Here is a 16,880-nt window from a genome sequence, read left to right on the forward strand (position 1 = left end):
GGAACTTGCTCCAGCTGGTCTTTGAGTCAAGAAATAGAGATTAAAATGAAATTCTTTTTTAATGTAGTGTTTTTTACAGAGTGGACAAATAAGAACAACATTATTTTGGTTTGTTCAAGTGAGCCTTCCATCTCTTTGAATAAGGCAATTTCCTCCACTTTTTTCTCTTCTTCTTTGGTCTAAAATCTGTAAGACATAAGATATGAGAAAATTGTGAAACATGGCACAAGAAATAAGTAATGTCTTGGTGTTTTACCTCTGCAAGAACATCACAAACATTTCTTTTGTGATAATTTTACTGACTCAAAAGTGTGAACTACCCTATGTCATTAAATGACATAAATTTTAGGCATGGACAATGCCGACTAAAATTTGAAAAATATCACCATCCTCCAAGAAACTCAATTGGAAAAAATGTAAATAAAACAAACATGGGTAATTTACACCCTTTGCATGATACTGATTCGCTAATTTCTTGGTCAATTTTGGTTCAAGGGATTTTGGGTAAAACTGCTGGCCCAGGTTTTTTTTTCTAACCATTAGCCTGAACTATGAAACAAAACATGGAAACAAAAAAAACTAATAAGTGAAATTAACGCAAGGAAGATGTTTGCACAATGCCAAAAAGGGGACAAAACTTTACACAAGTAAACTGGTCCTCTTCAACATCTTGATATGTCTCCCAGACATTGTGCAAATGCCTAAATTTTTGTTTACCATTCTAACAACCACTCACCTAAATAATATGTTTCTGGTGGTATAACTTTCCTGGGTTCACTCAGTATGATGCCTCCTTCCTTAATGGCTTCTGAGAAGGCAGTGGTCTGCACAATAGAAAAGTTGATTATGTAAATAGAAGTACCATTTAACTGTCACATCCTCCACCAATAACTCTCTACCTTGGATTTCTTAAAACCCCTCTGTTACCCACACAACTTCTGGCTATAATTTCAGTGTACTCTCCAAATTTCACTCAAAGAGAATGGACAAAGCTGTTAGTTGGAGAGTGTTAGCTGATATAACACCAGATTCTCTTAATTAATTTACCACAAAGATTGAAGATGGCTTAGAATGCAGTTTTGTTAAACAAAAGCTAAACTTTGTTTACATAACCAGCCCTCAGAGTTAAATTATTAGAAACACATGACAAAAAATGCAGATAATTTATCTGTAAATCCTCAGAGTGACAGGGTTCAAGGGTAAAGAGGATAAGAAAAATATTATAAAATTATGGTAAAATATACCTACAGCAACAAACACACAAAGAATAATGACAATTTTAGGATGGCATATCAATTTTAGCAGCTTCTGTTACCCTTTGTTTGCGGAAGCCCCCTTTCATAGCCTCCCATCGTACACGTGCTATTCCTGCCTCTAGACATCTCTGTGCAATGACTCTGCCAATATTCCTTGCAGCAGTAACATCTGTAGTTTTGTAAAGATGCTGTGTGATTTCAAACTCAGTGGTGGATGCAGACACCAGGACCAATCCACTGTTATGCACCACCTGAGCTCTTGTATGCCGGTTTGTTATTAAGAATTGAAGTCTGTGGATGAAGAAAACACCAGAATGATTTAACAATATCCTTGAAAGTAGAAGTACCCACACTTCCTGAGATAATTAACACAGAAATGTCATCCACTTGAACTGAGTAGGCCTTCAGCATCATTTAAACATGTAATCTTCTGTTTATAAATGATATGAATAAGCCAGTTTCAAGTTCCTCGGGAAATTCCACAATTTAGCTGATGATGACCGTCAGAAGCCCCAATTACCACCAGTTGAATTTGTTTACCATCATTAGCAGTAATATCATGATCTGATTGACCAATTTGCCGTTGTCGATAGGAGTACAGACAACGCTGCTTGCGTCAGGGTGTCACGATCTTGGTCACGCATTGAAAGAATCAATTTATTTGACAACGATATTGTGGTTAAAAGCGAATTGACTGTGGTCTAGCGTGGTCTGTACTATTATCGACAGAGACATTCGCCATTACAGTGGTCATTGTAATCTGTACTCTTATCTACAATGATTTTCGTTAATACACAGTCGATTTCGTCGATTTGTTAAACCGACACACAGAGCTGCAGTATTAGATAAAGCAAACTTACTTGTTGTAGAAATCAACCCTGTAAACTTGTGTAGAATACCCTCTTGGTTTGTTGAATCCAAAATATTCTTCGTTTCGAGGATTTCTGTTCTCAAATTCACCCAAAATTGGAATTTTCGTTTTTCGGGGGTCACTATTTTCAGTCGCCTCATCGACCTCTTTCATTTGACTTGCCGCGTTAGAAAAGTTGCATCTAGAAATGCAACGAATATTTCTTGATATAATCTTTAGGTTGATCTCCTTGTAGTTTAAAAGGCTGCGTCTAACTAATGGTAAATAAGATGGAATTAGAGCTCGTACAAGGCTTTTAGTCGCCATGTTGGCTAACCCGGTGCGCACGCTCCTAGTCATCATTACACAACATACCAACTTGAAAACTACTTTTACCGCTGTTAAGAGTAAACAGAGAAAATTCACGTGGAATTTTAGCGAATCCACCAAAAGGGACAAAATGAGGTGACTTACTCCTTATTTTAAGTTATACCTTGCGCATCACACTGTCTGCCTGTCACCTAACTTTTCTATCTCTAAGATCCAATGAGTAATTCTCTCCTCTACGTTATGTAAATCTAATCCGCGATCAGGCGTTCTCGCTGATTGAACATGTCAAGTTTCCCATGTGAAAGAAAGCCTGATCGCAGATTCTCGTATCTTAGTCATCGAGACTAAGTGTTATATCAAGATCCTCCAGCTTAAGGGTTTTTCTACGTTTTCGTCAATGTTCCCTGCGGCCAATGTAGTGAAATAGTTTTGGAAATCGAGGTTCATGGAAATAACTTCTTTGAGTTAAAGGTCTTAAAATTGTGGGATCAAATTGTTCTGGTGTGAAGTGCCCTCCATTCATAAACTCATCTAGCAAGCTATGATTGATGCAACTAAGAAATTAAAACTTAACCTGGAATACTAGCCTGCCAGTCAGTGGGGCTAACCAGTCACAGTAAACAAAACAGCTTTAGTTTAGCTGACCAATCACAGCTGTGTAAACCAACCAATCACAATAGGGCATCATATTCCATATGATGATGGATTAAAGCATTGATTCCCATTAGCATGTGTCTATTTACTCTTTTCAACTATCAGTGGTTTGGGTCAATTTTTGGCCCACTGTCTGCTGGCTATTGGTAATGTGTCAGTAATGTGATAGTAATGTGTCAATATCATGTTGGTTGACAGGTTACAGACTACTGAACATGGGAGCTATTGTTCATATTTACTCAAAAATTATGATTCTTTGTCAGAGCTGACCAGATTATGACAAAAATGATGATAATATAATGAGGATATAATGTTGGTAAGGTTTGAAAATAAATAAGAACAGTTTGATTTTGAAAGAGAGATTTAAGCTTTCTATTAAATATAACTGTCTTTAATACCCTTTCACAGTGAAGGTGGCCGCATTCTTGCACAGTTCAAGAGTGAGCTTGGAGAGCTCATTGGTACACCATTTGACCTTCCTCTTGATATTACTCCTGATAAATTAGAATTAGTTTGCAATGCAGTGCTGCAAAAGGTAAGATGTTTGCTATTTACCACTTGAGCACTGTTGCATATGTGGACTCTCTTGACTTATTCAAATTTTAGGAATAAAAATATCATAAAGCCCTAACTGGAGTACTAAAAAAAAAAGTTGTTGAATGATTTAGTGAATGATTAGTTATGATTATTACTTTAATATTCCTTGGGGCTCAATTTTTTTTTGATTTGTTTTTTTCATTACTTCAGGATGAAAGCGTACCTTACTCTTTCTATGTGAATGAGTCAGAAATTACAGGCAGTCTCAAGGAAACATTAGAAACCCAAACATTAGAAACAGAGAAAGTTGTAGAGATTGTGTATCAACCCCAGGCTGTATTTAAAGTTCGAGCTGTGACAAGATGCACCAGCACAATTCCAGGTAAAATATTTTAATCTAAATTTGTCATTACTGTTCAAGAAAATAAATGACGGTCTCTATATATTCTGCAAACATTGCAAAATAATTTTCTTTGAGTGATTTTTTTGGGCCTTTTTTTGAGATAGAATGTTTTTCAAACTTGGTAAAAATATAGCTTTATTTTTTGTCTGTGTTAGGTCACTCTGAGGCTGTCATTTCAGTGTCATTTAGTCCTGGTGGCAGGTGGGTTTAGTGTTGAAACATGACATTGTAGAGTATTCATAGTTCAAGTTACTCCTCTCAAGCCATTATTACTCTACTTTGACTGTCCTTTATTCAGTGATCAAGATAGTATATTTACCTTACAATACTTGTGATTAGTTATTTTAGGAAATCTAGGTAATCTTGGTTTGCTGTGAGGATTTAACCCTTTAACTCCCAGAAGTGATTAAAATGAAACTTCTCCCCATGATATTTATACATTATTGAGCAAACAGGTGATGAGAGCACTCAAACATATCAGTTAGAAGTTTTTATCCAGGTCTAATACCAAATTCCCATAACTAATTTACAAGGTAATGTGCAGCACCTAGAAGGGAGAATTTATAATCAGATCTTGGGGGTTAAAAGGGTTAAACCATGGTCCTTATAATTCTATGGTCCAGTGCTCTACTTCTAAGTTACAAAGAACTGGGGGGCAAGGAAGGTAATTGTGAAGAAGAGCTCCCCAAAAAACCTGTCGGCCGACTGTCGGTCGACTGTCGGCCGACAGTTGACCGACAGTCGGCCAACAGGTTTTTTGGGGAGCTCTTCTTCACAATTACCGGCAAGGAAAGCTAAAGGTATTGGTTTACAGGGCTGATATAATTATTTGACAAGCATCCTGTATTCTGCCTTTGAGGGTTAGCAAATTCTGTGTGGAAATTTCAGAAGATGGTGCATTTTGAGCTCTCTTATGAATAAGAAAGACAAGAATTCTTTTTGTTTTGTTTTGTTCCGTTTTTTTTTTATACATATTTATAAATCCTTCTTAGATATTTGGCAAGTGGTTCAGGAGACACAACTGTTCGGTTTTGGGATGTGAACACAGAAACACCTCATTTTACTTGTAAAGGTACTCACCCATCATTGAATTTTCATCCCTGTAACAAATGTTGTTGAGATTTTTCCATATCAAAGTCCTAGTGCTTCATATTTTAATTTGATGTTGATCAAAGTCAAAAACCTTTTGAACAGTGAAGTTATGATGTATGGATTTTCAATAATTAATTTATTCTTGATAATCATTTTTGAGGCCATACACACTGGATTTTACATATAGCGTGGTCTCCAGATGGGAAGAAGTTAGCTTCTGGCTGTAAAAATGGCGAGGTAAGAATGTGATTTTCAATAGCTAATTAGAGTATTAAGAGTCTGACAATTTGGAGTTCTATTTTTAACAAATTTCATTTTTTTTGTTTTTAAATTTTCCTCCTTTACTTTAATCTGTTGCATCATAGTAAATGTATATAATCTTGAAAAAGTTTTGAAGCATGGACAAGAGAATTGGAAACTCAGTAAGGAGAAGTATAGAGGAGAGGATATTCCTCTGTCTGGGGTTTATGTTCAAAGCAAGCTTGTTTCCTCTCGCATAAATCTGTGTCTGGAGTGTTACATGAAACTTGACCCTTGGACCTCTAAGATTGACTAGCATCTAATTTCTCCTTAGAATATCGCCTCTGAATCACCCGTCAAGGTCACGAGAATAAAGGAAATGATCACCAACCAAACCAAAGCTCTTGATTATTAAACTAACTCTCTCTGTCAGCGCCATAGGAGATGTATAGAGAATAGTATAGAGAATATGTACACTGATATTAGGGTAAAAAGGGTCAATAAATTGTCTGATTTATTTTAGATTAGAATATGGAACCCTGTCGATGGAAAGCAAATAGGAAAGACTTTGAAAGGTCATTTGCAGTGGATTACTTGGCTCAGCTGGCAACCACTTCATAGGTACAATGTTTTGAATAGTGGTTACTTAATTTAGAAAAACAGAATGTGATATGTTTGTGACTGTGAAATTTTTCTGGTTAAACATTTTTCAAATCAATTTGACTTTAACCCTTTTTCTTTTAGTCATTATGATAATTATTGTAATCTGAAACAAAGAGAAAAGTATTTGTCGCCCAATTTTATATAGGAGACCAAAGCAAAATTGAATTTTATAATATTGGTAAAAAGAAGAGTGGTATTTTGACAGAGCAAATCAACAAATCAATACATACTTTTTCGACCCTTTATTTCCCATGAGTGACCAAGACAGAATTTCTCCTTACAATATCAATACAATATCAAGCAGACAATTGATGAGAATAAAGAAAAATCTTAATTAGGGGATTATGAGTTGATCCAATACCAAATTCTCCAAACTAACATCACATGAACTACATGGCAGAAAGTAAGGAGAATTACTAATGAGATCTTGGGAGCTAAAGGGTTAATACCTTTTTCTGTCCGCCTAGTTGTGGTGATAAAGGCATATAGAATGGCATGCTGAATATCTCCAATTATTTACTCCACTCAAAATTCAATTTTGTGGCAGATCACCTGGCCATCACAGTTTTAATGAATAAAAGGAGTAACTTTCTAAAGAACTGTGGTGCTGCATCAGTGAGGGGTGTTACAAGATGATTTGGTTCAAAATTGTTGTGAAATGGCCACTACAAAGAGATTCTAAAGCTGACATTTTAAACATTAGTTCTTCATCAGAGCAAATTTATTCTGAGGAAGGACTAATACTCAAAATGTCAGCTTTAGAATCTCTTCATTGTGGCCAATTTGCATCATCAACTTGGCTAATAAAACCAAAGTATCATCTCACTCTTAAATGTGTACTACATAAAGGGGAACAGTGTTATTTAGTATATAGGTCTGCATCATTGATGAAAATTTTCCTGTCTGTTAACATTTCTAAAAGAATTTGTGTGGAGAATTTTGTGGTGGAACAATTGATAATCCCCTAGGCTGGGTTGTTCAAAGCTATGAGACGGTAACCAAGGCTTAGTGTGAAATCTCACTTCAGGTATGAAAGCTTTAAAAGAATATTCAGTATAATTCTTTTTTTCTACAATTTGATGCTTGGAAGCTCAAAAAAGGATAGAGAAAATTATCTGAAAAAGGCTTTTGAAGAAAGAAACAAAGAAACCTAGATTAAATCTTAACCCTGGGCTATTGCTAATAGGCCTTTGAACAACTGGGCTCTGGACAATATTTTGTGCTATTCCCAACACTTGGCTGCTTGATATTGTATTGATATAGTAAGGAGAAATTACATCTTGGTAATTCATAGGAGTTAAAGGGTTAAACCTAATTTTTTTCCTTTTTCTTTGTTTTATTTTCAGTAATTCTGAATGTAGGTTTTTGGCAAGTTCATCAAAAGTAAGCGTTGCTCAACAACAAACCTGTTATCATGTGAATACTGGTACTCTGCAAATTTCATTGTAAAGTAAAGGACGTCCAAAATTTCTCAAGCTCCTTTAGTTCAATTGAAAGCAAAGATCATTTAACCCTTAAACTCCTTCGATCTGATTGTTAATTCTCCCCTCTAGCTGCTACACATTTCCTTGTAAATTAGTGACAAGAATGTGGTGTTATTAGATGAAGATAAAAACTTCTACTTGATAACTTTGAGTATTCTTATTACCTGTTTGCTGGGTAATATATGGACACCATAGGGGAGAAGTAATATGTTAATCACTTCTTGGAGTTAAAGTGTTCACAGTGGCTCAAACAAGTATGCTGTATTTAGATTATTTTCATCTTGTTTGCATAAGTCATGTTTTCTTTCACGGAATGGAGTTTTAATGGTCAGCAGTAGAATTCTCCAATTGGCAAATTGTTGTTATAAAACTTTTAAACAGTTTGATTTCAATGTTTTCAATGAAACGATGATTATATAATCATGATGATGTCTATTAAGGGGTTTCATTCAATTTTTCTTTGAGCAGCTGCAGACAACACAATAGGCAGCTTAGCCCACAAGGTGAAACCAAAACACGAGAGCCCACTCCTAAGCTAAATAGACAGCTGTAGGAGGTCTTGCAGGCAGCAGCAGACAGCTAGTAACTGGTTTTTAATTAAACTGCTGCCTGTTGTTTTGTGAATTACATTGATCTCAAATGTTAAGTATCTTAATTACTTTCTTCTCTGAAGGATACAACTATCAAAATATGGGATTGCATCCTCAGTCAGTTGATAAGAACATTATCAAGCCATACCAAGTCAGTGACATGTATCAAGTGGGGAGGGGAGGGGCTTATTTACTCCTCCTCTCAGGACAGAACAATTAAAGTGTGGAGGGCAGATGATGTAAGTGAGTTTCTGTATGAAACAAACTTTTTTGTTAATGCTGATGGTTGGAAGTATTGAGGTCTCCCTCTTATCTGTCATTTGACCTTGTCATGCAATGGGCTTCCCTCTCCCCCTTCCTATTAACCCTTTGACCCAAAAGAATGACTGACACCTAATTTCTCCTTACCATTTCACCCCCACATCACACATTGAGGTCATGAGAATAAAGGAACTGATCACTAACTAAAGATGCTTATGGTTCTTAAACAAATTCTCCTTGTCGGCATGTTAGGAAAGGTACAGAAAATAGTATGGAGAATATACATACTGATATTGGGATGTAAACTGTTAAGGCTGAAACATTTGAACTTGTCTGTCATTAGCTTAGCCAAAGCAGCCCTTGGAAGGGGGGAAGCTGTTGCATGACAGGAGCAAATGATAGCTGCAAAGGAGAATAGTAGCACTGCAATACACTCATTTAAAAAGTAATCCTTCGAAATTCAACCTGAGTATTGAGATTTATACCTTATTATTAATTAAGGTGTTATTGCCAACCACTTGACATGCACAGTCATCTTCTCTTTTGATTAGTTTTCTTACTTGTGGGTGTTTGGGCCTTTCTTAATGTGTAAATCTCAAACAAAAACTTTTTCTAGATAGAAAGTTCTCTTTCTCTTTCCATCACTATAGAGCAAAAAGGGCTTTTAATAAGGTCAAAAGAAGTCCAGGATTTAAATTGTTTAACATTACTATACTTTGCTATTGTTTGAAAACAATTGTGTCTCTATCCCCTCCAATCAGATGCAAATCTTAAATCAGTGATTGTGATCCAAAGGGCTGAGCTGGTTTGTTTTGATTTGTGGTTTATGACTGTCACAGTATTTAATAGTGCTCTATAAATCATGATATACAGTAGGTAGTTATACCATCATCTTAAACATTTTGGTTCTCTTTCTTTCCATTTTCTAGGGAGTTTTGTGTAGAACATTGCAGGGTCATGCGCATTGGGTAAGTTTGCAGTCAGGGAGGTAAAAAGATATGGAAGAATAAAAATTTGAGTAATGTTAAGTTTTGTTCAAATCATTTGACTGTATTTCTAAGCAGCAGAGAGATAATTATAAACAATGGAATCTTTTGTTCATTTCTTGCAAATGATTGTGAAATATTTCTTAAGCAGTCATTGCATTCTAATTTTTTTTATATAACAGGTGAATCACTTAGCACTGAATACAGACTATGCTTTAAGAACTGGTGCATTTGATCCATCAAAAGGCTCAAGTGATGAATTAGTCACAGCAGAAAATGATACACTGAAAGAGAGAGCACTGCAAAGATACACGCATGCAAAGGTATACCATCAATTTTCCCTTTGACCCCTTAAGGGTGACTAGCATCTAATTTCTCCTTACAATATCACTCCTGAGTCACACACCAAGGTCATGAGAATAAACGAAATGATCACCAACCAAAGAATCTCCTGATTATTAAACTGACTCTCTCTGTCAGCACCGTAGGCAACATATAGAGAACTGTATGGAGAATATGCATGCTGATGTGAGGGTGTATCAGGGTAATCCATCAGCTCACAGCAAATTAACTTCTAGGTGGCTGTTATCTTGCTGCTCAAGATAGAGTTATCTTCGTATGATCAAATTCTTTTTTTTCTATTCAGGGAGGAAGAAGAGAGCGATTGGTTTCAGGCTCTGATGACTTCACTCTATTTCTTTGGGATCCAGAGGAAAGCAAAAAACCTCTAGCCCGCATGACAGGTCAGATAAGTGGGTACACCTGTATACAGATTAGAGATGTTTGAAACTTCAATAGGACAGAGGAAGGGGTCTGATGTTTCGAGCAATAGCCCCTCATCCATTAGCCCTTCACCATTCACTCTGATGAAGGGCTAAAACTTGAAATGTCAGCTTTGAAACTCTTTATGGTGGCCAATTTACATTTATCAACTCAGATGATACCCGCCCGGTAATTCTGAATGACTCTGTTATACTCTCCCACCTATGCGGCACCACAGTTTCTTCAGAAACTTTCCTTCTTTAAACTTCTTGTTGGTTTGTGCTATATAGTTGGGATTAAGTTCCACTTATTGAGCTCCATGGTACAAAAGCAGACTTCAGCTTTGGGTATTTTGGGAGGACTCAATAAATGGTCTTTCCATGGATTCTAAAAGTTATAACACAAGCTGTAAAATAAATTTTATGTTATCTTTTATATTGCCGCTACTTGCAAAGCAAGATCGACGGAAATTGTGTTTTTTGGTATCACGTCCCAGAACCCATTGTTTGTTCATTTTCAACTTTTAGGTCACCAAGCTCTTATAAATCAAGTCAGCTTTTCTCCTGACGGTCGCATGATAGCAAGTGCCTCATTTGATAAGTCAGTTAAAATCTGGAATGGTGACAGTGGAAAGTAGGTGGAATTAACCTCAGATTTTACTACTTGCCTCAGCCTTCAATCCTGGCCATCTTATTATATGTTATTTCATGAATAATGTAATTGGCTTTATTTTTTATTAGGTACATCACATCTCTTCGTGGACATGTGAACTCTGTATATCAGGTAAGGAGTTCTTCAAAACTTTTACTGTGCACATTTTTAAGTCTGGTTTATTTTATTCTAATTTTCTTGTTCTTCTTTTGTATTAATTGGCGAGGTGTCAGTTTCAAGAAGACCATTCAATGACTTTTCTGGTGTCCATGATAACCTTTTCTTTCCACCAGGATTTCTTTGCGATAAAAATACAAATTTTACAATGATCGTTTTCCAGGTTATGGTATTCTTAACAGTGTTCAAATTTTCTTAGATTGCTTGGTCAGCGGACAGCCGACTTCTTTGCAGTGGAAGTGCAGACAGCACCCTAAAGTTAAGTGCTCAGCGAGCCAATAATATTAAGAGTGTGGTGAAGTGTAGGGTTATTGTTTCAACCTCGTCCCCAGGGTTCTCTTCTGCTCGTTCCGAAAAAAAAAAAAAAGAACAGAAAATCGTTGAAAGAAGTGGTCGAGTCTCGACAGAGGAAATGCAGTAAATTTTGAGTTGCCATGAACGCAATCTTTTAATTTAACAGGTGTGGGATTTGAAAACAAAGAAAATCATGGAGGATCTTCCTGGTCACGCAGACGAGGTATATGGTGCATAATTCATTACTTAATAAGTTTCGTAACTCTCGCTTACTCATCGGTTCACCCTTTAGCTCCCAGAAGTGGTTAACATGTAAATTCTCCCCATGATATTTGTACAGTATCCAGCCAACAGGTAATGCGAATACTCAAACAAATCAGGAAGAAGTTGTTATCTTGATCTAGCGACAACCTCTCGTAAATGACTTATAGGGAAACGTGTAGCAGCTAGAGGGGAGAATTAACAATCAGATCGTGGGAGTTAAAGGGTTGAGAACCATTGCTTACAAGGCTATATATATAATGAACTGATGACTTCGCGCTTTGATCATTTAGAGCACAGATGCACTGCTGTCGTCTTGAAAACAAAGTAGTTTTCTTTGTTTTTTTCACTGTGTTGCTCGGTTTTTTAAATGATACATTTTCTAGCCATCCTCTGCAATACAACAAAATAAAATACCCAAGTTTGTGCAATCTAATAATGAGGGCCTCGACGGTATATTATTCTTATTTTTAATTCGAACTCACTGCTGCATTAACATGTTCTGTTGAATGGGAGATCCCGCGCCGTAAGGGAAGGTAATCACATCGAGTGGCTCACAGAATTTTTTAAGGGGCGTTTTCACAGGCGTCACTTTCGTGGTAATTTTGACTCCCTAAGAAGAATGCCGAACGTTTACGGCAATGTCAAATAAGTAAAACCCTCATTTTGTTCCATGTTCCTATAATCTTCTAGTCAACGCTGCATAAATATTGAAACTAATTTTTGTTCACCTGAGTTAATGTAAACTCATGCATTTTCATCTCGTGAACAAACGGCTTAAGGCAGACGGAAAAACGTTTTTTTCCCTTCTCTTCTGACAGGTTTACAGTGTCGACTGGAGCCCAGATGGTACCAGAGTTGCGAGCGGAGGAAAAGACAAAGTCCTGAAAATGTAAAGGATTTTTTAACTTGCGTTTAATTCAATGTCTTAGTATCTAGGCTTGGGTTCGTAATGTTTATAGTTATGTTGTATTTCAGCTTCTCTTTTCTTACTTATAAAGAATTGTATAATAGGAAGAAAGGAGAATCACTAACCAGATATTTAGAGACTTTTACAGGGGTTATGTCATCGCTACTGTATTCCTTCGCATTCTGTCTTGTGCGGGACTTTGTTAGCTGGGCGTTCTGCATACAGTTTGGTTTTATCAACCGAATTGATGATGTAAATTGGTCACTGTAAAGAGTTTCTAAAGCGAACGTTTCGAGTGTGAGCTCCATTCGCTCTGAAGAAGGGCTAACGCTCGAAACGTCAGCTGTAGAACTCTTTACATTGACCAATTTACACTAACTACTTAGTTCATAACATTAAGTTATCTTTTAAAACCCCCTCTGACGCAGCACCACAGCTTTGGAAACTCACCCATTTATTCTTTGTACTAGTAATTTACCCCGTAAGAATACCCCTGTCCCTGTCCCCGTCCCTGTCCCTGTCCCTGTCCCTGTCCCTGTCCCTGTCCCTGTCCCTCCCCCTCTCTCCCCCTCTCTCCCCCTCTCTCTCCCTCTTCCCTCGTTCTCCCCCTCTCATTCCTCTCTCTCCCTCCCTCTCACCCCCCCCCCCCTTTATGTTAGGAGGAAAACTGCTCTTTGTAGGATAACTTCGGATTGATTCATATGAACATTATCCACAAGCTTTGTACAAACATTAAGTATCTGTGCTTCTTTGTTGTAGGTGGAGATCTTAAAGAAGAAAGACTGCGTTTGGAACGTAGTAAGTACGCATCCGAAGGGACGATCCGTGGAAAGGAGAAGGACGAGATACTGGGTACTAAGTTGACAATGCGGCTTCTCTGAGAACTGGATAATTTTCACAAGTGGACAGTCCATGATTTATGAAGATGGCGATCGAAACAAAATGCAATTTTTATGTCGTTAAGTTCGAATTTTGAACCTCTTTCATACCATCAAAGGAAAACAAGATTTGTTCTGAACTGCAAAAATACCGAACTAAAGCTCCTATCACAGAATTCATTTTTAATGATAACTGAGGCACTTTAATGATGATGTAACGACACTAAAGATGTGTACAGTTTATAATACAGGGAAAAGGAAATGGGTCAAATTGGAGAATACACCTTTAAGTCGCTGATCAAATAACCTGAGTGAGCCCGAAGGGCAGCTGCGGTCCGTAGTCCGGTTCCACCAACGATGTCGAAACGTCAGTCACTACTACCGACATCAGTCCGTCTCAGGATGATACTATAGGAAAATTCATTACCTGACGAGGGAATTCCGCGTTAAATAGCACGTGATAACCGATACCGCACGAATCGCGAAACGAAGCGATTCGTACGATATTGGTTTCCACGTGCAATTCAACGCGGAATTCTCGAGTCAGGTAATGGATTTTCCTTGAATCGCATAATTGAATAAAAATAAGAAAAAAAGAAAACAGTAATGATATTGTTAGTTTTTATCCTGGGCGCGCGCGCCAGAAAGCCATTTCAAAGTCAACTGTCAGAACCGTCATTACGTTAGCGAATAGTAAGCAAGGTCAGTCGTACACAGAGCCACAGAGACTCCACGGTGAGGAGACGAAAAAAACATCTTTCTCTATTTATTTACCGAGCTCAAAACTTACCATCTCTCTTAATCTATCAACAAACATTACGCTTTCGACATTTGTGTTCCTAGCAGCATGCAGGACGCGAGTCATATGAACTTCGTAGGAGACCTCGCTCACCGTGGAATCCCTGTGGCTGAGTGGTAGAGCATCGGAGCGCGGAATCCGAAGGTTTGAGGTTCGATTCTTCATGTGGACTCAGAATTTTTTCTTTGTTGCTCGTGACAAGACGAAAAGCATCTTTCGTTGTTTCTTTCCCGAGCTCAAAACTTACCATCTCTCTTATTTCCATCTACAAATTTGACGATATTTGTTATGTTTACGTTGGTGCGAAACAATACCACTTAGCCTCGTTTTCAACTCGCAATTCCACACCTTATTACATCCATTTTGAAATCACTGATGGTCCCTGTAATCTGATTGGCTCTAATTAGTACAATTTATTCACGAATCGCACCATTTTTGGTCTTAAATCACATCTTTTTCCCAGCCAATGAGGAAGCCATCTTCCTATGGGGCATCCCTTGGGATAAGCTGACTAAGTTAAAAGCTGGGCAGAACAACCCGAACAACACTGGCTTGGAAAATCCCGTTGCCGCTACTGACGACAATTAGAGGCGTCAGTCAATGGAAATGTGTGAGATAAGGACTTGCTGTTATCCTCAAAATAACAATAATATCACTTAATTTCTTCGTCTTCCTAAGTGGCTTCCCTTGGGATAAGTTGACTACATTAAACGCCACGAAGAACAGCCTAAACTACACTGGCTAAGAAAACCCTGATGCTGCTACTGACGACAATGAAAGGCCTGAGTTCATGGAAATACGAGGGATAGGGACATACAAAAGTTTTTCAATAATACCGCGTAGTTAGTGTCTAAGTTTGTAAATTTCTGTAGGTATGCATGTTCAGATCGAAGCGTGAACAGAAACAGTGTGCAGAATGTATGACCGTTCGCGCGATGCTTCGGTTTATTTGCTCTTCCCACACGATCCGGAATGACATATATAGTATACTTGAAAGTTGAACCCTGATAAGTTTGTCGGATGTCCTGAGTGTCACTAAAGGTGGCTCCTCAGAAACACTTCTGCCAGGACGTGCGTTCGATTTTGTGATTTTTAACATATTTTTGCAAAAGGGAGGTAATTCAATTAGTCAATCCACAGGCGGCCCAAGCTCCAGCTGTGAGATGATCATGTTGCGAAATAAGAGTTATGGCGAAATTATAAGAGTTTGTTTGGGAATATTTACGAGCGCCCTCAGGAATAAAAAAAAACACAGTCAAATTCTCAATAAAAATACCTCACCTCACTTCGAAAATGAATCGTTTGCCATCTGACCGCTTACTATGTTGAAAAGAAATCATTTTAGCGAGTTATCCATTTCTAGGTTTGCTACGTACCTAAGAATAGAGAGCTTTCATATAAACTGAAATGAGTCCAGTACATTTTGAACACAATCGCCCACTGTTGGGCGAGAATGTGAGTCTTAGTTTGCTTTTGTAAGTCACCATGGGAACCGAAATTAAACTTGTAAATTCCATCGGTAAATAAATTGTATTGAATCAAAGACCTGATAGAATCAATTTGAACCCCGATAAGTTCGTCGGGTGTCCAGAGTGTCGAAAAAGGTGGTTCTTCGGGAACACTTTCGTCAGGACGTGCGTTTGATTTTGTGATTTTTTAAACATATTTTTGTTTAAGGTAGGTCATTCAATTAGTCGATCCACAGGCGGCCCGAGCTCCAGCTGTGAGATGATCACGTTGTGAAATAAGAGTCAGAGCTCCTCAGGAACACTTTCGTAAGGACGTGCGTTTGATTTTGTGATTTTTGACACATTTTTGCATAAGGGAGGTAATTCAATTGGTCAATCACAATGTGAACGAAAGTTTTCGTGGATTATACCGACAAGTATCAATAAAGCTGCATAATGCTCTTCTGTTGAAAATACTGAGGAATCCCCGCATTGCATAAAACAGGTATCATACAATCAATAGAGGATTTAGTAATTGGTTCTCTCCTTGGGATGTTGTCTTCCATTAGAGTAAATTTCGAGGTCATGCGGGTTTTCTGAGAACGATTCGCTAGCTCGTTGACCGCATCAAGTAACTTGAGACCGCATTCCTTTGATTCTATGAAAACTGAGTTGACTATTTACTCTCCATTTCATTCCTATCGCCTGATGTTCACGTGAAAGGTTCCGATTGTCTCAACTGATCTGAATACATAAGTATGGACAGACGCAAGAGTTCCTTTTTCGGGGACGAGTGGAAGACACTCAGACATCTCTTCTCGCCATGCCTAAAAGTTCTTCTGCAGAGAACAAAACCGAAACTCCATTTTATCATCATTAAAACCCAACCAAGGATATATATTGCGGTCTCTGTACTCCGAACAAGTAACGGAAAGTACATAAAACGAAGTGAAACACATCATCATTCCTAAGCCTTCACGTGGGTAAAAAAAGGTGTGCTCTTTGATTGACTATTAGCTATCTGGATTAAAGCCAAGTCTACACATCATAAACAGTTCGTGTTAAAAGTGAACCCAGGTACAGAACATCATGTTTTGTACAAAAGTTTACTGATTGTTAGATGATAACTTTGTACGGCTTTCCGACATAGAACATCGATGACGATAGCTTACGTCAGTTCAAACTCATCCCGCGGTTTTTTTTTATCTTAAAAACCAGCCACAATCTTGAAAACACTGACTGGGAAACTCTTTGAAACAAGGTTGACGTTCAGTGTTCGCGCTTGTAGCATGGAAAAAGCACGCATGTGCAGGAGAAACTAGGGTAGGTTCGAGGTAACAGGTTTGCCCTGGAA

At 37.8% G+C, this 16,880-nt stretch overlaps 2 protein-coding genes across 2 annotated transcripts; one reads left to right on the forward strand and one right to left on the reverse strand.

The window, feature by feature from the left end:
- Positions 1 to 40: 40 nt before the first annotated feature.
- On the reverse strand, positions 41 to 2,459 carry LOC149036710 (large ribosomal subunit protein uL18m-like). The gene is made up of 4 exons (XM_089189608.1): positions 2,117 to 2,459; positions 1,316 to 1,547; positions 737 to 824; positions 41 to 186 (listed from the first exon to the last, which is right to left on the reverse strand). Exons 1-4 carry the CDS (start codon positions 2,431 to 2,433, stop codon positions 101 to 103), a joined length of 723 nt encoding a protein of 240 aa, XP_089045734.1. The 5' UTR covers positions 2,434 to 2,459; the 3' UTR covers positions 41 to 100.
- A 13-nt stretch (positions 2,460 to 2,472) lies between these two features.
- On the forward strand, positions 2,473 to 13,544 carry LOC113665823 (notchless protein homolog 1). Its single transcript, XM_089189607.1, has 18 exons — positions 2,473 to 2,571; positions 3,499 to 3,625; positions 3,838 to 4,009; positions 4,186 to 4,231; positions 5,023 to 5,102; positions 5,283 to 5,359; positions 5,886 to 5,983; positions 7,372 to 7,408; positions 8,183 to 8,338; positions 9,290 to 9,328; positions 9,529 to 9,669; positions 9,993 to 10,089; positions 10,636 to 10,741; positions 10,849 to 10,891; positions 11,136 to 11,193; positions 11,395 to 11,453; positions 12,313 to 12,383; positions 13,161 to 13,544. The coding sequence occupies exons 1-18, from the start codon at positions 2,567 to 2,569 to the stop codon at positions 13,171 to 13,173; spliced, it is 1,425 nt and encodes a 474-aa protein (XP_089045733.1). The 5' UTR covers positions 2,473 to 2,566; the 3' UTR covers positions 13,174 to 13,544.
- The last annotated feature ends 3,336 nt before the right edge of the window (positions 13,545 to 16,880 follow it).

This window comes from Pocillopora damicornis, chromosome 12 (genome assembly GCF_964200805.1).
Source record: "Pocillopora damicornis chromosome 12, jaPocDami1.2, whole genome shotgun sequence".
Lineage (NCBI taxonomy): Eukaryota > Metazoa > Cnidaria > Anthozoa > Scleractinia > Pocilloporidae > Pocillopora > Pocillopora damicornis.

What these genes read in the sequence shown, in the direction of transcription:
- LOC149036710 (XM_089189608.1), bottom strand. Translation starts at nt 2,433, where the DNA reads ATGGCGACTAAAAGCCTTGTACGAGCTCTAATTCCATCTTATTTACCA. An exon ending in AGGGTTGATTTCTACAACAA is followed by an intron (nt 1,548 to 2,116) that starts GTAAGTTTGCTT and finishes CTTCATCCACAG; the next exon opens with ACTTCAATTCTTAATAACAA. An exon ending in GGGGCTTCCGCAAACAAAGG is followed by an intron (nt 825 to 1,315) that starts GTAACAGAAGCT and finishes TCTATTGTGCAG; the next exon opens with ACCACTGCCTTCTCAGAAGC.
- LOC113665823 (XM_089189607.1), top strand. An exon ending in TCATTTAGTCCTGGTGGCAG is followed by an intron (nt 4,232 to 5,022) that starts GTGGGTTTAGTG and finishes AATCCTTCTTAG; the next exon opens with ATATTTGGCAAGTGGTTCAG. An exon ending in AAGTGCAGACAGCACCCTAA is followed by an intron (nt 11,194 to 11,394) that starts AGTTAAGTGCTC and finishes TTTTAATTTAAC; the next exon opens with AGGTGTGGGATTTGAAAACA.